This window comes from Rissa tridactyla, chromosome W, assembly GCF_028500815.1.
Source record: "Rissa tridactyla isolate bRisTri1 chromosome W, bRisTri1.patW.cur.20221130, whole genome shotgun sequence".
Classification (NCBI taxonomy): Eukaryota; Metazoa; Chordata; class Aves; order Charadriiformes; family Laridae; genus Rissa; species Rissa tridactyla.
The window spans coordinates 18802406-18826146 of record NC_071496.1 but is presented as its reverse complement, the minus strand read 5'-3'; the positions used below and the strand labels follow the sequence as shown (position 1 = coordinate 18826146).

The 23741-nt window shown below is 44.6% G+C and overlaps 1 protein-coding gene across 1 annotated transcript in view; it reads right to left on the bottom strand.

Annotated features, from left to right (window-relative positions):
* LOC128902118 (lens epithelium-derived growth factor-like) overlaps positions 1-23741 on the bottom strand; it is a 69346-nt gene that overhangs the window by 5492 nt on the left and 40113 nt on the right. Inside the window, exons 3-6 of the mRNA XM_054184509.1 lie at positions 22520-22596; positions 20577-20715; positions 11385-11501; positions 5737-5832 (exon numbers count right to left, since the gene is read on the bottom strand). Coding sequence (XP_054040484.1) covers positions 5737-5832; positions 11385-11501; positions 20577-20715; positions 22520-22596 — 429 coding nt within the window. The remainder of the gene's footprint in view (positions 1-5736; positions 5833-11384; positions 11502-20576; positions 20716-22519; positions 22597-23741) is intronic.

The following is a 23741-nucleotide window of genomic DNA, read 5'->3' as shown; positions in this document are numbered from 1 at the left end:
TAGCTCAACCCATATCCAGACGGTCAAGCCCTCAAGACCTACCCTTAAACCTAGCTGCTCACCTCTCAAAGCCCAACCCCTCCAGGCCCATCTCTTAACCCTAAGTACCAAGCACTCTAGGCCCAAACCTCACCCTATCCACCAGCCCCCTCTCGGCCCAACCTCTAGCCTAAACCCGAACTCCTCTAACTGCCAACATCTCTAACCACCAACCCCTGTAAGCCCAGGGCCTAGCCAACCCTCCAACCCCAACTTTTACCCTTCCTGCTAACTCCTCCAAGCCCAACCTGTACCCTTAGCCCAAAACCCAACCACTCTAATCCCAACTGAAAGCAGCTCAAACCCAACCCCCAGCCTAACCCCCAACCCCTCTAAACACAAGGCCTAGTCTAACCACCAAACTTGCTAACACCAACACTCTACCCTAACTGCACCCCTCTAACCAAAACCCTTACCCTAACCGCCGACCCCTCTGAGCCCAACCCTCAGCCTGACCCCCCAACTCCTTAAACTCCAACACTTTACCCAACCCAAATGCCAACCCCTCTTACTCTGACCCTTCCCCTAACCACCAAGCCTTCCAAGCCCAATGCTTCCAAGCCCTGCTGCCAACCCCTCCAAGCTCAACCCTTACCCTGCCTGTCAACCTGTCAAAGCCCAGCACTTTCCCTAATCCCAAATACTCCAAGCCCAACCCTTTCCATGCCCACCAGCTCCTTCAACCCCACCCCTTCCAAGTACAGCCCTTATCCTACCCACCAACCCCTGCCCGCCAAACCCTCCAAACCCAAATAGCCCAACCCTCACCCCAACCCCAAATCCTCCAAGCCCACCCTTGCCCTTCCCACCAACCCCTCCAAGCCTATCCCTCCCATTAACCATTCCACACCCAACCCCTCAAAGCAAGCCAAACCTCTCCAAGACCATCTCCTCCAAGTCCAATCCATACTCTACCCAATCCCTCCAGCTCCAACCCTTCTCCTACCCACCCACCCCTCCAAGCCCAGTCCTTTCCCTGCTCACCAATCCCAACTCATAACCTACCAGCAACCCCTCTAAAACCAATCCTTACCCTACCCACCAATTCTTCCAAGCCCAACCCATACCCTACCTGACAACTACTCCAAGACCAACCCTTACCCTGCACACCAACTCCTCCAAGCCAAAACCCTACCCTACCAGCCCACTCCTCTCATGACCAACCCTTATCCTCCCTGCCAGCCCTTGCCCACTCCAACACAATCTTGCAGTCAAATTCTCTTGAGCACCTACAATGCCTTTTGCAGTAAATTCTCACACGCCGACCCAAGCTCTGGGCTTCCCCACAGACACCAGCCAAAACTCACTTCTACTGATAAGCTCTCATCTGAACTGTGCACTACTTAAGGACACACGGCCACTGCCCACGCCAGCATAAGTCCCCAGAGCCAACTTCTCTTTCCTGCATGTGCCTCGCCTTCCACAGCCCATTCTGTTGCACTCTGACTGTAGTCGAGCACCTTGCTTCCCCTTGCTTGACAGCTGAAACTCGTGTCTACCACTAAGCGCTCATCTCAACTGCTCACTTAAAAAGGACGCACAGCCACTGCCCACACCAACACAAGTGCTCACGGACATTTTCTCTTTCCTGCCTACAACTGCCTTCTGCAGCTAATTCTTGTTGCACTTCTGACTGAAGCTCCGGGCATTCTCCTCGCTCACCAGCCAAAAGCCATCTTTACCAACAAGCTGTTCTCTTGACTGTGCAAGGACCTGCTTGACAAACCTGATCTCCATCTATGACAAGGTGACCCACTTGGTGGATGAGGGAAAGGCTGTGGATGTTGTTTACCTGGACTTTAGTAAAGCCTTTGACACCATTTCCCACAGCATCCTCCTGGAGAAACTGGCTGCCCATGGCTTGGATGGGAGTAGTCTACGCTGGGTTAAAAACTGGCTGGATGGCCAGGCCCAGAGAATGGTGGTGAATGGAGTTAAATCCAGTTGGTGGCTGGTCAGGAGTGGTGTTCCCCAAGTCTCAGTATTGGGGCCAATTCTCTTTAATATCTTTATCAGTGATCGGGACGAGGGGATCGAGTGCACCCTCAGTAAGCTTGCAGACGACACCAAGTTAGGTGGGTGTGTCGACCTGCTGGAGGGTAGAAAGGATCTGAAAGAGGGATCTGGACAGGCTGGATCGATGGGCCGAGGCCAATGGTATGAGGTTCAACAAGGCCAAGTGCCGGGTCCTGCACTTGGGTCACAACAACCCCATGCAGCGCTACAGGCTTGGGGAAGAGCGGCTAGAGAGCTGCCTGGCAGAAAAGGACCTGGGGGTGTTGGTCGACTGCCAGCTGAATATGAGCCAGCAGTGTGCCCAGGTGGCCAAGAAGGCCAACAGCATCCTGGCCTGTATCAGGAATAGTGTGGTGAGCAGGACTAGGGAAGTGATCGTCCCCCTGTACTCGGCACTGGTGAGACCCCCACCTCGAGTACTGTGTTCACTTTTGGGCCCCTCTGTACCACAAAAAAGACATCGAGGTGCTGGGGCGTGTCCAGAGAAGGGCAACGAAGCTGGTGAGGGGTCTGGAGAACAAGTCTTATGAGGAGCGGCTGAGGGAGCTGGGATTGTTTAGCCTAGAGAAAAGGAGGCTGAGGGGAGACCTTGTCTATCGCTCTCTACAACTACCTGAAAGGAGGTTGTAGAGAGGTGGCTGTCGGTCTCTTCTCCCAAGTAACAGGCAATAGGACAAGAGGAAATGGCCTCCAGTTGCACCAGGGGAGGTTTAGATCAGATATTAGGAAAAAATGTCTTCACTGAAAGGTTTGTCAAGCATTGGAACAGGCTGCCCAGGGAAGCGGTGGAATCGTCATCCCTGGAGGTATTTAAAAGACGGGTAGACATAGTGCTTAGCGATATGGTTTAGTGATGGTTTTTGTCAGTGTTAGGTTGATGGTTGGACTCGATGACATGAAAGGTCTCTTCCAACCTAGACAATTCTGTGATTCTATGACCTGCAGACACTGCCCATGCCAACACAATATTCACAGACAAATTCTCCTACCTGCCTACGCTTCCCTTCTGCAGCCCATTCTTGTCTTGTAGCCAAAACTCTTGTCTTGCAACGCAAGAATGGGCTGCAAACAGCAAGTGTAGTTGACAAGAGAACTTGGCTGTGAGCACTTGTGTTAGTGCGGGCAGTTAGCTGCATGTCTTTTTAAGGATATGTGGAAGGAGAGTGTCTGCTCCTTTAAGGGTATCTGGTCAAAGGAGACATAAACAAGGACATACAGAGACAAACCTGACTGTCACACGTACTACAGGTACGTTGGACAGAAAAGGAAGATTAAAGAAAATGTACCCCTTTGTACATCTTTGTCCACTACATATACTTGTAGCCTTGTTCGTACCAAAAGTATCAAAACTAGTTCTAGCTCATACCACTGACATGGGGATGGATGCAATTAGTCTAGTTTTATATGAATACGGTCAGGCTCAGACTTAAAAAAATAAAAATTTTAATTCATTTTAAAGAACTTATGGGAGAAGTTTTCAAACACCTTTTTCATCTGAGCAGAGCTGCACATGCCTGACAGAGAAAAACATCTTGGGCCTGGAAGCCATTTTGAGGCCAAAGAACCAGAAAGCTCGAGTGTTTAAAAAGTTCAAGAATGAGATCTCTCTTTCAGAGTGTCATCTGAGAGGTTTTTGTCCCTTTGGGAAGTTAAAAAAACCCAACACACCCACACAATCTTTTTGGCTCCTCAGTGTCCTAGGTTGGAGACTGGATTTATTTAAACTCTGTTCTTTAAAAAAGAGAAGTAATTCTCATAAGGACATACAAATGCTGCATCTTTCTTTAAGTTAGTTAAATATATTGTTACCTTTCTCTTCCTTCCTCTTCTAACAACTTTAGGAATGCATATATCATTTGTTTTCATCACATCCTATGAAGATAAGAAAAAATAAAGTGTCTTAGCAAACTTAAGATATAGTTTAAATGATTGAGAATTTCTCAGGGAAATCACATAACTGAAGCTTCTGATATGTGACAGGCAAAAACTTTCATCACATCAAGATGCTTTCTGTTAGTAAATCATAGAATCATAGAATCATAGAATCTTCATGGTTGGAAAGGACCTTTGAGATCATCGAGTCCAACCATACGCACACACACAAAAAAAAAAACAAAACAAAAAAAACCCACCACAAACAAACAACCTACGATCTCTGCCACTAGAGCATGTCCTGAAGCGCCACATCTAGACGTTTCTTAAATACCTCTAGGGATGGTGACTCAACCACCTCCCTGGGCAGGCTGTTCCAGTGCCTGACCACTCTTTCAGTAAAGGAATTCTTCCTAATGTCTAATCTAAACCTCCCCTGCCGCAACTTCAGACCATTTCCTCTGGTCCTGTCATTATTCACCTGGGAGAAGAGGCCAACACCCACCTCTCTCCAACCTCCTTTCAGGTAGCTGTAGAGGGCAATGAGGTCTCCCCTCAGCCTCCTCTTCTCCGAACTAAGCATGCCCAGCTCCCTCAGCCTCTCCTCATATGACCTGGTCTCCAGACCCCTCACCAGCCTGGTAGCTCTCCTCTGGACCCGCTCCAGCACCTCAATGTCCCTCTTGTACAGAGGGGCCCAGAACTGAACACAGTACTCGAGGTGAGGCCTCACCAGTGCCGAGTACAGAGGCACGATCACTTCCCTACTCCTGCTGGCCACGCTATTCCTGATACAAGCCAGAATGCTGTTGGCCTCCTTGGCCACCTGGGCACACTGCTGGCTCATATTCAGCTGGCCGTCCACCAGCACCCCCAGGTCCTTTTCTGCTGGGCAGCTTTCCAGGAGCCTGTAGCGTTGCTTGGGGTTGTTGGGACCGAAATGCAGGACCCGGCACTTGACCTTATTAAACCTCATACAGTTGGCCTTGGCCCATCGATCCAGCCTGTCCAGGTCCCTCTGTAGAGCCTCCCTACCCTCAAGCAGATCAACACTCCCACCTAGCTTGGTGTCGTCTGCAAACTTACTGAGGGCGCACTCAATCCCCTCGTCCAGATCATTGATAAAGATATTAAACAAAACTGGCCCCAAGACTGAGCCCTGAGGGACACCACTGGTGACTGGCCGCCAAGAGGATTTCACCCCATTGATCACAACTCTCTGGGCACGGCCATCCAGCCAGTTTTTAACCCAGCGAAGAGTACACTTGTCTATGCCATGAATCGCCAGCTTCTCCAGGAGAATGCTGTGGGGGACGGTGTCAAAGGCCTTACCAAAGTCCAGAGAGACAACGTCCACAGCCTTCCCCGCCTCCAGAAGGCGGGTCACATGGTCATAGAAAGAGATCAGGTTGGTTAAGCAGGACCTCCCTTTCCTAAACCCATGCTGGCTGGCCCTGATCCCTTGGCTGCCCTGCACTTGCCCTGAGAGCTCACTCAAGATGATCCTCTCCGTGATCTTTCCTGGTACCGAGGTCAGGCTGACAGGCCTGTAGTTCCCCGGATCCTCCTTCCGACCCCTTATCATTACATTAAAGTTTGCTCTCTGATGATATCTCTAATTCCCATTAGCTTCAATGAGTGGTATAAATATATCTGAATTCATATGAAACTTTACATTTTAAACCACTCCCAAGACAGTCACAGTGCTAGCAACTGTAGCTTCTAAGTATTTAAAGATACAGTTGCAAGTCAAAGTACACAGTATTAAAGTTAACTTCTTTAGGTTAAAAAGAGTAACATTCCACATACTTTGCTACTGAATTTTTCAAAGGGGACGTCATCTTCTTTGACAGTATCCATCTCTTTGTCTTCTGTAGGTACATTATTATCCTGCTTACTTGATGACTGAAAATGGAAAAATTAACATGGAGTTAGTTAATTTATAGAAAAACAGAAGTGAAAAAGAGGAACTCAACTATCAGACTGCTTTGCACTTTCGGTTTAAATAGTTTATGCATATATATGCACATTGCTTCTTTAGATAGACATCAATACCCCCCCAAATCAAGCATGTTCATTTTCATATGTGTACCTCTTGCTCTCTACATTTCTTTCATATTTACAGACAGTTGTCAGAGCAGGTCAAAAATATTGCAACATACCATGACAGAACTAAAAAAAATATAATAAAAAATTACACCAGCACTTATTTTATTCCATTTTATGTTCGTGATAACATCATTACATTTCTTCATATCAGTACTTCTAAATGTTCAAACCAATACTAAGAGAATTCATCTGGACAACTGCTTATCTATGTATATGGATAAGAGTCATGGATCAGAACGAGTAAACGTTATGAATGTAAAGGTGTACAAACAAAATGCAGTAGACTACAAACAAGGTATTTAATGGTTTATGAGCTAAAATCTGGTAACAGTGATCATCAGTAACTGTATTTTGACAATGCTATGCTTTAAAAACAACAAAAAAAAACTTTAGATGAGCTGGTTTTTAGAGATATATATTTAGATCTATTTTAGAGATATATCTAAGTTTGATGATCGAGAGTTTGTAATACTGGGAAATAATCACCTTAGGGAGAAAGAGAGAGGGGAAAAGAGAAGAAAAAAGAGAGTGGGAGAGAAAGAAAGGGAAGGAAAGAGAGATAGAAAAGGAAAAGAGAAGGAGAGAGGGGGAAAGGGAGAGGGGAGGGTGAAGGGAGAGATGGAGGAGAGGGAGAGAGAAGCAGGTAGGCAAAGAGAGTTATCGAGACCAAAAAAAGCTGGGGGGGGAGGGGGGGGAACAGAGACGATGGGGAGAGAGAGAGGTGGGGTAGCACAGAGAGGGAGGGGGGGCTAAGACCAAGTCAGAGGGAGACTGAGAGCGTGTGATTGTGACCGGAAGGGGGGGGTGTCCAAGTCTGAGAGAGGAGGGGGGGCCAAAAGAGAAAGGGAGGGGGCTGAGAGTCACGCACACACATAGAGACTGAGAGAGTGATCAAGACAAATAGAGATGCCGAGCCCAAGACAGAGGGAGACCGAGGGCGGGGGAGAGGGAGGAGGTACCAAGGTGGTGAGTGAGAGAGGGTGTGAGAGCGCAAGAGAGCTTTTGAAACGGAGACCAAGAAAGTCAGATGGGTGCAAACAAGAAAGAGAGGGAGAGAGTCAGAGAAAGAGAGTCTAAGACCAGGAGAAGGAAAGGGAGAAGGAGAATGAATGAATGAGAGACAGAGAGATGGAGATGGAGAGAGAGAAAGAGACTAAGATGGGGGGGGGGGGGGGCGCACCGAGACAGACCAGGCAACATTGAGAGGGAGTGTGAGAGAGATCAAGAGCATGTGAGAGAGACTGAGAAAATGATGGGGGAAGGGGGTCCTGAGACTGAGAATGAGAGAGAGAAATTGAGAGAGATGGGGAGAGCGACCCCAAGAGAGCAAGATGGAGAGAGATAAAGTGAGCGAGGGAGAGGCCGAAAACAAGGGAGAGAGGTGCTGAGGGAGGCTCTGAGAGAGAGAGACTGAGCGGTGGGGTAGACCAAAAGACACTGAGAGAGATATACTGATAGAGAGAAAGCCAGAGAGACAGAGAGTGAAACTGAGATACATGGATAGAAAGAGGCAGAGAGACCGAGAGAGAGTATGGGAGAGAGACTGGGGGCAAGAGACAGACCGAGATCGAGAGTGTGAGCAAGACTGAGAAAGAGAGATAGGAAGAAAGAAAGTGAGTGAGAGGGAGTCTGAGAGAAGGGCCAAGAGAGATGGGGCAAGAGCTCGAGGAGGGGGAGAGGACAGCCCGAGCGGGGTGAGGAGAGTGGGGAAAGGGAGCATGCATGGAGGGGGTGGGGGTGGGGGGGAGAGAGACGAGGGGAGTGGGAGGAGAGATGGCAAGAGACAGATGGGGGCAGGGGAGAGACTCGGAGAGACTCAGAGAGACAGAGAGACAGAGACTGTGAGAAACAGTAAGAGCCAGAGGGGAAGGTAAGAGGGGTAGAGAGACTGAGAGAGTAAGACTGTGTGTGAGAGAGAGAGAGAGAGAGATCGGGAGAGACTGACATGGAGGGGCAGAGAGGGATAGCTGGGGTGAGAGCCCAACAGAGAGAGAGACCAAAGGCCTGAGAGTGAGATAAATTGAGAGACTGTGAAATAGAGCAAGAGAGAGGCGGGGGGACGGGGGACGGGGGACTGGACGGGACTGGATGACACTGAGAGAGTGGTCAAAAGACATAAAGAGCTTTGGGGGGGGAGGAGGGGGAGAGAGAGGGGGAGGGAAGCAGGGAGAGGGAGAGAGGGGAGACATACAAGGTAGGGAGAGAGACAAGGTGAGAGAGAAGGTGCGATAGACAAGTGGGGGGAGACAAGGTGGAGGGAGGAAGAGAGACAAGTTGGGAGGGAGACACACAGACAACATGAGAGGCGTGCACACGCAACATGAGAGATAGAGACACGCAGACAATGTGAAAAAGAGACAGCAGGAGAGAGACAGCGTGCGAGCTTGAGAGGCACACACAACATGAAAGACAACATGAGAAAATGTGAGAGGCAACGTGAGACAAGAGGCAGACAGACATACAATGAGGTGGGCACAAGAGATGCATGAGAGAGAGAGACAGACACACGAGAGACAGACACATGAGACACACACAACTCAAGAGAGAGACAGAACGAGAGGTGACAAGCACACGAGGCCGACACAAGACAGGCACAATGAGACAGAGACACACACACAAATAGAGAGACAGAACGTGAGATGAGAGAGACACGAGAGATGGACACAGGCACAGCTAGAGAGCGCAACTGAACGAGATACACAAGAGAAACAGACACAAGAAAGAGAGATGAGACAGACACACGAGACACACACAATGAGACAGAGACACAGACAAACGAGAGAGGCAGAACAAGATGTGAGAGAGGCACACAGCAAGAGACGGACCTCCAGAGCGAGATGGAGACCCGCACGATGAGAGCGCCACACACAACTAGCGAGAGAGAGACAAGAAGAGAGACACTGGACAAGAGCCAAGAGACACACAATGAGACAAACACACAAGACAGACACATAACAAGAGAGATGAAAGATGAGGCGCAAGAGACAGACAGGAGAGACACAATGAGAGAGAGTGAGCACAAGAGACACAAGACAGATATGAGACACAACAAGAGAGTGCCGGGAGGGAGAGATGAGAGACAGACCCACAACTAGAGAGACACAGGAGACAATGGGACAGGCATGATAGAGCAAGGAGAGAGAGAGAGAGACAGTGGGAGACGGCCACATCAAGAGCCAGACAGACGAGACTGAAAGAACTAGAGAGAGAAGAACAAGAGACACGAGACAGACAGGCACACACATGAGATACACAGACACATGAGAGAGACACAATGAGAGAGACAGGCACCAAAAGACAGAGACAGACATGAGAGACAGACAGACAGGCCCGAGAGACAGGCACAGACACACAACTAGAGAGAGAGAGAGAGACAGAACGAGAGGTGCGCGAGAGACAAGAGACAGACAGGCCCGAGAGACAGGCACCAAAAGACAGAGACAGACATGAGAGACAGACAGACAGGCCCGAGAGACAGGCACAGACACACAACTAGAGAGAGAGAGAGAGAGACAGAACGAGAGGTGCGCGAGAGACAAGAGACAGACAGGCCTGAGAGACAGGCACAGACACACAACTAGAGAGAGAGAGAGAGACAGAACGAGAGGTGCGCGAGAGACAAGAGACAGACAGAACTAGAGAGAGACAACGAAGAGACAGACACACAATGAGAGAGGCAGCCACACATACACCCACACTGAGAGAGAGAGACAGCTAGTAAAACTGGTCCTTAACTTGCCCTTGATTACCTGATTAAAAGACGAATTAGGCTTTTATCATCCCATCTTCTCATTTCAAGGGCTCTCCATATACTTCTGCCCATTTACCTTGGTGGCACCAACTTGAGACAGTTCGAAAAAACACTTGTGGCTTTAAGCCCACTGCCACCTCCAGCACCACACAAGCTTTTGCACAGCTTCCCAGCTAAGCAGTCCAGCTTAAAAAAATAAATAAAATTGTTTCCTCCACTCCCAAAAGCAGGGTCAGCTCCTTACATCAATGAACAAATGCTTTTACCAGCACAGTACAATGGCAGGAAAGAGCAGCAGCAACAGGCTGAGTAATACTACCATGAAGTTACTTATCAAACTGTGCCCCTAATGTGTAGCAGAGAAGCCAAATCATACTGTCCTTAGAAACATGGGTCAGAAGCATTAAAGAAAAACCTCAAAGCAACCAGAAGTTAGGAGATAATCTAGAAAATAAGAAATCCTGACATACCTATGGTCTCCTTCCTACTACCAACTCATTGTAACAAAAGAACTCTTGACAACATCCATCAATGTAGTATCTAAAACTGTTGAGAACGGAACTCCTAAAATAAAAGGACACTGATATCCTGTAATATAGTAGTTTCCAGAAATTAGTTAGAGATAACTGAGATACTACAGATGTATCACTACCATCCTCACCTAGTTTTGTGCTTTCAGGGTTATTTAGACCACACATACCACCAACAACTTCATGAAAAGAGACCACACACCTCTCTTCATTACTCTGTGTATGTATGTGCCTGTGTGTGTGAGTGCATGTGTACATCACATGAACAGAGCTAAAAAAACTAAGGATGTAAATCTAAAGATACACTGTAATACCAAATGCATAGTGAAGTAGAAAGGTTTTCCCTCTCTCCCTTGTAGTAGAGACTACATACAGCAGCAATAAACAACAGACATTTCAGATAAATGCAGTTTAAGTTCAAATACAATATATTTTAAAAGGACACAATCTAGTTTCAGTAGGATTTTAAAACAATACATGCTTATGCAAGCCAAAAAGAAAAACTTTGTCTACATAAACTAGCATATACCAGTTACTGATAGACTTCCTGACACAAAAGTTTGATAAGAGTATGAAAACCCTTATATGCATTTATATGAAGATTTGTAGTAATTTAAATTGACTCTTAAAAAAAATCTATTTAGTGAAAGAGTGCTCTTTTAGCCTAAATGGAATCTAATGTTGTTGTAGATTTTTAAGCCAAAGTTGTCACAGAGAGATCCCTACCTGTTCAAGCTATTAAACAGCCTTCAGAAAGAAATTGTGAAACAATACTAAATCTTGACAGTCATTTCCCCTTTCACTTAGCTAAAAATGCTGTATAAGTTTTCATTATGTGTATTCTGATTTAGAAAACTAGATCGGTAATTCAGTTTCACAAATATTTATAGCATCTGAAAAGCACTACAGAAGGACAAAAATGTTATAATGTTCCAGCCTGAAAACAAGAAAAAAGAACAGTCACAACACTGATGTGCTGCTAATTTAAAGTAATTATGACTTTAACAATACATTTTTAAACTTGAAAGATTTTCTGATAAAACAAACCTAATTAAATAGCCACTCACTCTGGAAATAACAGACTTCCTCCTTTTGGCTTCTCCTTTTTCTTCATTGCCCTCAGTAGGCTCTTGACAACTCTCGCAAATAGTTTCTTTGACAGCACTTTTAATAGCTGGATGGGACTAAAATACAAAAACATCACACTTGAAATCTAAATACCTTCCTAAACTACAGAATAATGATATTAAAAGTTGCACTGTACCTGCAGATCTAAGTAACCTCTGGTTAAAGCTGCAAGAATGTTAAAACATCTTGTCTAATTTATTAATTCTCAATTTAAATTGAGAAGTGACAGTATTTTCATTATCTACCTTTCAAGCTCTCATGCACTAACAGCAGCTTATATTTATGTTATAAATACTGCAGGGGAACATTTTCTGAAGTTCAGTTTTATAAATGGAAGAGCTCCAAGTCAAACATGAATTGTCAAGATTTTTGGGCAAGAGATGAAGTTACACTAGAAATAAATTCACCATGGGGTGCCTTTTCCAAACATATGGCAAACTCCACAAGTGCATTCTTGTATATATCTATAAATGAGTCAATCAGCAGTTCATCATCAACAAATGCAAGAAACCAAAATCCACTATTTAAAACTTTTGTACAGGTTTTTTTTTTATTTTAAATAATACCAAAAGGCATGCTTAACCTTCTTCCTGGCCAAGGAATCAATTTTTTAATTAGCTGTCAATACTAAGTGAGCACAGAAAGCAATTATTCTTTTCCTGAAAACATTAGTAGATTAATATTTCAAAAGTCTGAAGAACTGAAGTAAAAGACATGGAAGTAGAGGAGGAGAAGGCAAAATTACTATTTTTAATTAGATTACTTTATGAATAATGTTCTCATTATTAAATCTTAGCTCTTTTTCATAAAACTGTCAGAACTTCCTCAACTCTTAATTTTTTCCTCCCCTTGAGAAAGTGGCTCTAGCTTAAAACCCAAGCCACAAGCTACCTTTTACCCTCCACCTCCCTAACAATTACAATTACCTCTGCAAAGTATAAATAATGCATTTGGAACATTCTAGCTACTTCTGTCAGCTCAACATAAAATTAAGCTCTCAAAGACTTATCAACATAAAGTATGCTTAGGGAAGGGAGAAATAATAACAACAATAAAGTATGTGAAATAAAAATTAATCATCCCCTAGTAATGACTAATGTATTATCCTTTTACTCCAAGCCCATATCACATCCAAATTAAAAATTAAATTATTCTGACATCTCAGTCTGAATATCCCACTATTAACTTATTCTGCATATGGCCAGAGTTCTCTATTCATCCTTCGTTTTCCAGACACTGGGGATAGCTACATTGTCTTCCCTGCTACTGTCCCAAAAGCTGTGCCTCCTCTAAGTAGGTACAAACTTTAAAAAAAATATATGCATATGTAGATCAAATAACATCTTTAATATGTGTGTTTTCCTCTCCAACAACACAGCTAAAAACCTTGCCAGTCTACTCATAAACACAAGTAGTGATTACTACAGTGTACTGGCTATACACAGTCCTACTTTGAATACTGCTGGAAAAATCAATTTTCCTAGCTTGTCAGATTGTCCACATCACTTTTCCACTGATTCTTCATTCTTCATGAGAAACTGCATGCCTTTAGCTTTCAAGACCTTTCACTTCCTACTTTCACCCTGTTTTGGACCCCTCCTCATCAGCTACCGAGGTCTCAGCTTCTGCCTCTGCCACTTTCAACCAATTTTGTTTCCTCCTATGCTGCTACCAAAATGAGCAAAAGCTTCCTCATAAATATCCATAAAACCACACAACTACCTTGCATCAAATTCTTATTTGAACTTATTTACCTTCCCCCACTAAGAAGAAAACAAAACAAAAGAAACAGGTTAATTGTTAATTATGCCAGATGCAGAGATTATGGCCTATCAGTCAGGATGATGAACATCCTTCCATCCTTTTTCATGCTCCCTTCACCCATTGTTTTCTCTCTGAAGAGAGAGAAAGGGCTATCATTCTTTTCTGCACTTGTAGAATGCCATATGCAATAAAGGTTTTTCTTTATGACTAGGGTTGCTGGGTGGTACTGCAGTGTGAACTGAAATTGTTACTACTTTACTTCACAAGGTGTGACGGTGTGCTCTCCCTCGCCCCGACCTGACCTTTTCCTGTAACCCTGCTCAAGCAATAACCACCAGTGGCAGTCATGATGGATGTGTCTGGTCAAAGTGGATTCGGGGAGACAGTTAACAACACAATAGCCAAGGGCTAATTTATGGCAATGCACCCACCTAACCATAGTGTTGGTCAATCAATGTCCAATTCAAGCCAAATTTGGAAGAAACTAACATCTAGTTGGTATGCAAATATGACTATGAGTCAATCATCTTACCCCCATAAATAGTGAAAAGCCCAAGAGCCCCTTGAGCTCTCCTGCGCAGCAGGGAGCTGCATGGCAGGATGTCCTCTTGAATAGAGATGCTTCTCAAGGTTACTCCTCAAGGTTTAGAGATTCCTTGCCGCAACAGATTCTTGGTAAGTGATTAATAGCACGCTAAACTTTGAAATCTTAGCTAAGTGATATAAAGGATTGATTGCGCATATATAATCCTTTAGGCATAAACCGTTAACCAAGTCTGGGACTAGGATTGGATCCAGCTGCACCTAGACTCCTCCCTGAGAAGCAGTTCAGAAAGCAAGGGGGTCCTTTCTGAATCTCATGATTCAATGGGAGGGTCTCCCTGACAATTTTGTCTGACCCTGTCCTCTGTGCAGTAAATAACCAAGTGTACCTTGCCATCGAATCTTGTTAAACCCCTGTCACATTTATTATCAAACTTTGTTAAATCACTGTTTTATATCAATAAATATATTGCTGCTTCTCTTTTACGAGTGAAGTGCATCAATCCATCCATGACACAAGGTAATGGTGAAAAAGTATACTGACTCCTTTTTTCCAAATAGGGAAAAATACATGTCCCTTATTAATACAGTCCTTCTCCACTGCCATGAGCGGATAAACACCTTTCTGTATATATAAGCAGAGAAAATACTCATCCAGAAGAGGATATCTGATCTGCTGGTCTTACTTCGGAAACTCAAACTCTTTCTTTAGCCATATTCTTCTTTAAACTAGACACACAGTAACTAGAGAAGCCTTGTGAAGAGGAGACTACAAATGCAAAAAGGATATCTAGAATTTCACGTGAAAGTAATGACAAACATTCAGAGAGACCAATTATTCTTATTTGTATTACAGTATTATCCAGAGGCCCTAGATTGTGATCAAGGTCCACAAAAATGGCCTGTAGTCTTTACAATGTTCTGAGCAGGTAAGTATAAACAAAATAAGCAGCAAGAGGACAATTTCTTTGTCTTTAGAGTAACTTTGGGGCTTCTGATGGCTGGCTGGCTATAAATTAAGCCCAAAAAGTTTATCAGATGGCTATGAAACAGGGGATCACTGACAGACAAGGACTGATTCAAGCAGGCTATGTGACAATTTTGGTGGTAATAAGATCACAGAATCACAGAATGGTAGGGGTTGGAAGGGACCTCTGGAGATCATCTAGTCCAACCCCCCTGCCAGAGCAGGGTCACCTAGAGCAGGTTGCACAGGAACGTGTCCAGGTGGGTTTAGACTATCTCCAGAGAAGGAGACTCCACCACCTCTCTGGGCAGCCTCTTCCAGTGCTCTGACACCCTCAAAGTAAAGAAGTTCCTCCTCACGTTTAGGTGGAACTTCCTGTGTTTAAGTTTGTGCCCGTTACCCCTTGTCCTGTCACTGGGCACCACTGAAAAGAGCCTGGTCCCACCCTCCTGACACCCACCCTTTAAGTATTTATAAGCAGTGATAAGATCCCCACTCAGTATAGGAATGTATCTGAGAGAAAATGGCCATGTGAGCCAGCCTCCCTACTATGAGAGATTAGATTAAGGGCAAAACAGGTGGCAGAAGATGGAATTAGTACATGGGAAAAACGGGAACTGAGAAGGTAGAAAACATGTTGTGCTAATGACTAAGCAATTTACTATGTGAATTCTTGTAACCAATCTGATCTGTGAATGAACTGCATGGACAGCGCGTGGACAGTGTAACTAGCTAATCAGAAATAGGCGAGTCGCGTGTACGGCTACAACACAGGGTATAAAAGATGATGATCTGTGCTTAATAAACGGCTTCTGTTGATTCACATTGGATCGTCTGGAGTCCAGTTATTTCTCCTCAGATGGTGACCCTGACGTGATACCGATCGGCGCTTGGCTTGAGCAACGGAATGCGAGGGGCGGAAGACCCAGAAGGAGATGCACCGGCTGGAGGACGGCTCAGCTGGACTGAGACCGGGTGGATTGGGCGGCAATCCGGAATAAACAGACGACGTGGCCACGGACACCCAGAGAGAGGTGAGCAGCCGGGGCAGGAGATGGGGCAACAAGTAACAAAAGAAGAAGGGGCTATATTAAGACTTCTCCTGCATATCCTCTCTAAGAGAGGGGTGAAATACAATGAGCGTATGCTCCGAAGTTTGTTAACCTGGTGCAGAGAGAACGGATTCGCACCAGAGCCCCAGACAGCTTTTAAACCAGAAATATGGGAGGCTGTTGGGAAAAAACTGTGGGAAGTGCTAAGTAAAGGAGACAAAGAGGCATCACCGTTAGCGATGACATGGTGGTTGGTGTTATCGACCTTACAAGATATGAAGGCGGAACGAGCCACGGCAGCCGGGGCTTTTGCAGCATTACAACCCACGGGAGGGGGATCGAACAGGCCAGGTCCGAAGGTCTGGGACGATCCCCTGCTGATCCCCTCTGCTCCACCTGAGGCCGAGGGAGGAGGCATAATGTCAGGAGAGAAGGACAGAGCCGGAGCTGTTTGCTCCTGCCATTGCCCGCCTCGCCCCCTCCCCTCCCCTCCCCAGTCGTCTCCCTGAGATAGAAGTGCTGTTTTTGTATGTCTGCTGTGTAAGTGTGTGTGGGCGCCAGCTTATACCTGCTGATCAGCATGTGTGCTACTGTTTGCTTTTTGTTGTGTGCAGTGTCGTTAGGTGACTCCACTTGAGCAGGTGTTCTGCCCGGTGTGGTACTGTTCTCGTATGCAACTAGGGCTGACACTCCGTCAAGTGAAGAAGTTTGTGTATACACAATGTTTAGACATAAGGCGAGCGTGCCCCAGGTAGATACACCAGGATGGGCCGTAGAACTGATGGAAGTCCTGAAATATTGGGGGAGTTTTCACCAGCCGACATGTTTACGGTCTCGGGAATGGCTCGCCCGTGCAGGGCGTATCGCTGGTTGTTTGTTGTTTGTCTATAAGATCATGGTTGATCGGGAAAAGGAGTTCAGCCAAAATCTATAGGATGCTCTGTAGGAAAATGAGAAACTTAAGGAAAAATGAGAAACTGAGCTCTTGTTGCAAAGGCAGACTTTTATGTCAGTCGTAAGCGATGGGGGGGAAAAAAAAAAGAAAAAAAAAGAAAAAAAAAAAGAAACCAAACAGGAACAATTAGATGGGAAATGTGCCACGTTAGCACAAAAGTATGCCATACGCGCTACAAGAAAGTGGCAGAAAAAGAGAAATAGGACACCTGATTCAAAGCAGTACCATAGAGATATGTTTTTGGTTTTTTCCTATATGTGTCTATGTTATTGCATGCCTTAGTAGATTGCTCTGTGTTATACCCTGCGAGACTAAAATGAACCCCAGCAGAAGCGGTCTCTTGAGCAAGGCAGTGGAATATGGGAAAGCAACGGAAGATCGGCAAGGAGGATTGTAAATACACTCAAGGGACTCGCACCTGGGTGCTGGAAAACACATATATCACACCAGTTGTTATTCAGTCTCGGGTGCTGGCAAGAAAAACATTTGGATGACATAAGCCTGTAATGGACTCACAGACACCTTATCCAGCTGCTTGAGAATCTTGGCCTGTTGTGGAAGAAGATCAAAGCACAGTACCAGCGAGAACAGGGAGTCCACATGCGCTCTTGCTAACAAGGACTCTTTTGCTGCCAAGGATTCTTGCTAACAAGGACTCCCTTGCTGCCAAGGATAAGTTTAACAATGCTACTAGTACCGCTATTTCTGAGTTATTGCTAGATGTAGATAGTATTCGATATGCGATGTTGCAAAACAGAACTGCTACTGATTTTTTGCTTTCAGCTCACAGACATGGTTGTCAAGATTTTAAAGGACTGTATTGTATGAATCTAAGTGACCACTCCAAATCCATCCATGCCCAGTTGCAGGAACTGCACCGACCGAACCAGCAACTTGTGGAGACCACTGGGTGAAATCTCTTTGCTGGATGGACTTGGGGGTGGGGTTGGTTGAAGCAAGTTATACTCATTGCCTGTGTGGAAGGAATTTGTCTGTTATGTTTAGTATGCTGTTTGCCGTGTTTAATAAGCATTATACGATCAGCTGTAAATGCCGCTTTGCGTCGTACCCTTGTACGAGTTGTAGAATATGTTGCTCTAAAAACTATGTGTGTATCCATGAGAACCTGACCTTCACAGAAGAAGATAACAAGAAGGGATTACAACAATGTAGTCACGTATCAGACAGCTGCTGTTAGCAAAGCTGGATCATGAGTTTGGTGAGACTCGCTGCATACGCTGACCACGCGTGCAGCGACTCTGGCCTGTACTTTTCTACTCGATCCAGTGCAGGAGAGTCTGGTGGGACTTGCTGCATGCACTGGCCATGCATGCAGCGACTCTAGCCTGTACTTCTCCACTCAATCCAGTGCAGGATATAGGGGGGCTGTCTCGGGTCAGAGAGGGGGAGAGAGACGTGAGCGAGGGGGAGAGAGACATGAGTGCACTTTGAAGATACAGGGGATGCCCTGAAGCACTGTGTCTGCCCCCGCCCGCCCCCCCATAAGCTCTATGTTCATTAACCCCAACAGCTCCGAAGGCATTACAGCATGTTGCAAGATAAGATATAGTCTACTACTGCTGCAAGACACATTGAACACCTTCCTACAAGAATTTCTACTTTATGCCCTGACAGGACAGCGGGATGATGCACTCGCAAAGAGCCTGACTGCATTAGAGTGGGTATTTTTGCCGATTGTCAGCAGCTGGCTCCTCTGCCATCATTTGCAGGGGTTAACCTGCGAGGGCTTACACCTGATGAACTTTGGCAATCCGATGTTACGCGCATTATGGAATTTGGACATGTTTCAGTTGATTTGTTTTCTCACTTTGTTGTAGCTACTGCTCATACAGGAGAGAAGGCTTGTGATGTTATTCGACATTGGTTGCAATGCATTGCAGTCATGGGAGTACCAAAAACTATAAAAACTGATAATGAACCAGCTTATGTGTCTGCTAAAGTACAGGTCTTTTTTTTTTTACAGACATGGGGTATTAAACGTGTCACCAGTATTCCTCATTCCCCGACTGGGCAAGCAATTGTGGAGCGTATGCATCATACTTTAAAAACCATGCTTGCTAAACAAAAAAGGGGGAATCCCGTAGGTACGACACCTCAAGAGTGATTGTATAAAGCAACTCATGTTTTAAATATTCTAAACATGTCTTCTTTGTCATCCACAGCAGTAGATCGACATTTTGGAAGAACTGTTGAATGGCCTGAACAACCGAAGGTGTACTATAAGCACCTTAAATCGGGGTGCATGCTAACCACAGATAACACTGCAACAAATAGAAGTTCTGAGCAAGACAATTCTGTAATGATTTGTACTTTCAGTGTAAATTTTTTTCCTAATATCCGGTCTAAACCTCCCCTGGTGCAACCTGAGGCCATTTCTTCCTGTCCTATCACCTGTTACTTGGGAAAAGACACCGACCCCCACCTCTCTACACCCTCCTTTCAGGTAGTTGTAGAGAGCGATAAGGTCTCCCCTCAGCCTCCTTTTCTCTAGGCTAAACAATCCCAGCTCCCTCAGCCTCTCCTCATAAGACTTGTTCTCCAGACCCCTCACCAGCTTCGTTGTCCTTCTCCAGCACCTCAATATCTTTCTTGTAGTGAGGGGCCCCAAACTGAACACAGTACTCGAGGTGGGGCCTCACCAGTGCCGAGTAAAGGGGGACGATCACTTCCCTAGTCCTGCTCACCACACTGTTCCTGATACAGGCCAGGATGCTGTTGGCCTTCTTGGCCACCTGGGCACACTGCTGGCTCATATTCAGCCATCTGTCGACCAACGCCCCCAGGCCCTTTTCTGCCAGGCAGCTCTCTAGCCGCTCTTCCCCAAGCCTGTAGCGCTGCATGGGGTTGTTGTGACCCAAGTGCAGGACCCGGCACTTGGCCTTGTTGAACCTCATACCATTGGCCTCGGCCCATCGATCCAGCCTGTCCAGATCCCTCTTTCAGATCCTTTCTACCCTCCAGCAGGTCGACACACCCACCCAACTTGGTGTCGTCTGCAAACTTACTGAGGGTGCACTCGATCCCCTCGTCCCGATCACTGATAAAGATATTAAAGAGAACTGGCCCCAATACTGAGACCTGAGGAACATCACTTGTGACTGGCTGCCAACTGGATTTAACTCCATTCACCACCATTCTCTGGGCCCGACCCTTCAGACAGTTTTTTTACCTAGTGAAGAATACACCCATCCAAGCCATGGGCCACCAGTTTCTCCAGGAGGATGCTGTGGGAAACAGTGTCAAAGGCTTTACTAAAGTTCAGGTAAACAACATCCACAGCCTTTCCCTCATTCACCAAGCGGGTCATCTTGTCATAGGATCAGGTCAGTGAAGCAGGACCTGCCTTTCATGAACCCATGCTGACTGGGCCTGATCGCCTGGTTGTCCTTCATGTGCTGCATAATGGCACTCAGGATGATCCGTTCCATAACCTTCCCAGGCACTGAGGTCAGACTGACAGGCCTGTAGTTCCCCAGATCCTCATTCTGGCCCTTCTTGTGGATGGGCGTCACGTTTGCTAACCTCCAGTCAACTGGGACCTCCCTGGTAACTAACGTAACTTTATCCTTATGTCCTGAAGCTATTAACAGGATCTCTCCTTAACTTTACTGTAATAAAATGGCATCCACAATTATACAGAAGAGCAATTTTCTCCTATTTTGCAGAAAATCTGAGGTAAATTGTAAATAACAATAGCAACATCAGTCCAACTTGCAACTCAGTGATGCAGATCAATAAATTATTCCCCTATAGCAGCTAAGCCATTGTTGCTTTTTTACAACAATATGACAAAACAGATTAAAGTATTCACAGACTCTGAATCACTTACCTGCTGATGAGAGAATTTCACTTTGGGATTGTTGTCAATTTCCCATAATCCTTCATTAAAGCCCTTTCTTTTATTTGGTTTGCCATATTTTTCTTTATTTTCATAATAAGGGAATATATCCTTTGGTCCCAGGAATGCCCTTCAAGAGATTAAAACATTAGTTACCAGAAACATCACATTTTTAAATTGCTACTCTTCAAATTAACTTTAGTACCAGATATTATAAAAAATAATAATATTCATTAATGAGGCATCTGAAGTGATAGTCTGTAATCAGCGAAGTGCTGCTACTGAAGCGTCTTTAGCCTTCTAAGCTTTTGCTTTCAACAAATCCAGTTTTCCATTAGTACTGCCACACCCACTGCTCTCTCCTAGGTGTTCGGTGTTCAGTGTTCCAGCAAGAAACAGCCAATGCTGTGTCTTGAATGTTAAGTCTTGTTAAGATCACAGTTGACAGAGCCACCCACCACTGTCAAACAATGATTAAAAATGGAGCAACTGACTGATGTACAGAAAGAGCCATTGCTTCCTTAGCAAACCAAGCTAAAATGTGAAGAAATAAAGATTCCTTAAATCCTGGAAACATAATGAAAGATGAGTACAAGTATAAGAAGATATGGCTCCAAGCCAAAGAAAAATCTTTCAAAATTATTAAATTAAAACCAGTATGACTGGGATGACAAAACAAAGTTGGAATAGAATGATTTGCCTAGATCTTTGTAAGAATGATATATAGTTTATCCTGAAAGACACGGAAATCTAACAAAAAATATACAATTTTATTAAATGCTTTACATTAAATGCTCAACATTTCTGTCTTGCTTCCTCTCCCCACAAAACCACAAAAAATAATTGAACCTATATAGAACTATATGGAGTGATGTGAACAGTCAATGAAATGCATGGTTATAGGAGTCAAACATGCACAAAGCTCACTGACAGAGAAGTCACTTCTTAAAGAGAGTCAAATAGAAAGTAGTGTCAGTGAGGGCTGATAGTGCTTTATTTTTAATTCATAAGAATGCTGTGTTTTCTCTACCACATCTATTTTTAAAGATAGGTAGGAAGTACCACCTTAGAGAGATTTTTATAGATTTCTTAATGGTCTTAAGGAGGACAAAAAAAGCTTTCTGCAAGCTGTACAAGAAATGAAACAATTATACAGACAACAACTAGCTCTGTGACCTGCTTTACAATACTATTTGCAGCTTATTAAAAAAAGGGAATAAAAACAGCATTTCCCCCAAAAGTCAAACAGGAAATTAACACTGAATTAAAGATCTCTGTAATCTACAGTAGAACAACATTATGAAGTAGCATGACAAATTTCACTATAATAGTCAGAGAATAGCATAAAAACATATTTAGAAGTGGGAAAAATCAGGTTCTTTCAAAGGAAATGTCATGTTCCATTGCAAAATGTTAGTGTTACCAAAATGTTAGTGTTCTGTCTTTCTTGGATACTTAACATAATAGCAGGCATGAAACTAACTGGGATGAGACCCTGGGCTTCAAATGCACCTCTTGACTTATTCTCAAACCTTCCCCTTCTCCCCCTCAAAGGACTCAAATGCTACTTATTCCATATTTTTGATTTTTCAGCTTTATTTCATCTACCCTTAGAACACAGTTTTGAGGATACACGGGACTATAGTTAAAATCCCTTACAAAAGATAGATATATCAATCATACCACTTTGGGTAGGCTCCTGCTTTTTTACTGAGCAGGAAAAAGTGCGTGTTGCAGGGGATAGTAGACTATAACCACACCATTTCATAGCAAATGTGGAAAGAAAGCTGCCTATCTTACCACTGGAGATTAATTTAAGAAAATATAGTCTGCTACTGAATCACATAATTTTCAAACACACGATGCAAACTGTTAAGCTACTGTTAAGACATCCTGCAATGAAAACAATATGCCCTTTAGTCTAAAGGACTTACGTCTCATGAGTGCCAAAAAAGAATATAGGCATTTTATTCACAGGAGGTTTTACTGCTCCATCTGGAATTTCATCCACCTAAGAGAAAGAGAAACTAGAATTAAAGTTTAGTAACAATTAAAAACACTCTAGGGGAAAACACTTAAGTGTTAAGTATTAACCTGAAGAAACAAAATACTATTGAAAAAGTGAGAGAGATGTAAACAAAACAAGTCTCAAGGATTATATACAAAAAAAATGAGTGATATTTGTAAGCATATGTAGAAAGAGAGTGTCTGTTCCTTTAAGGGTATCTGGTCAAGGACCTTTTCAATGCAAAAAAGGTGTAATAAGTAAAGGAGGAAACCATAAACAAGAATATACAGGGACACAAACCTGACTAACAAATAATAAGGAAGGCAGTGATGAGAACCAAACCTGGTAAGTCATACTAATTGATGAGGACATGTGGAGTGTGAGAATGTTTATTCCAGCAAGGTTATCTAATCAGGGACCTTGTCAGTTGGGAAACTAAGGAAAAGGGGGAAGCCAGAAACAAAATATGCAAAGAGGCAGACTTGACAAAACAAACACGGAAAGAGTGAGAAGAAACAAACCTTGCCACTCACACTAATTGATAGGCTAACAAGAAACTACGGGCGCCACTTCCAGGAGGACTAAGATTATAAACCAGGGTAGATCCTGGACACCAGACTGGGAGGGGTAAGGGAATCAATAGTACTATGCAAACCCATAAAGGGACATGTTGGGAAAATGGAAAGCAGGGAGAAACAAAGAAGAGGATAGAAAGAAAGGGTTAAATACAGGGCTGGTCAGTATGCTTGTCTAGCTGAGCCCTGTGCCTGACCACTGCAGTCTGTCCTATCTTCTTATTAAATCTTTTCTCAACTGTCTCTCTGCGTAATCCCACTCTCTATCCCATGTGTATGTTTCTTGCAAGGACTAAGTGTCAGCTACTAGAGTCAGAACGAGGGTGTAGGCACATGTATTAGATTTACATATTGTCCTGGTTTGGGATGGAGCAGAGCCAACTTTCTGTTCAGTGAGAGAGGCTCTTGCTTATACTTGTTGCTGTGGCAACAAAAAGAATTTTTTCAGGAGGGTGGCTGATACAGTCCATGGTAAGCAGTTCTCTGGTCCAGACAGGAACTCATCTGCTAATGGTAGATGTTGTCCTCAAAGTTAGGGGGGCCCTGCCTCCAGCCAGGAGGAGGAGAGGGATA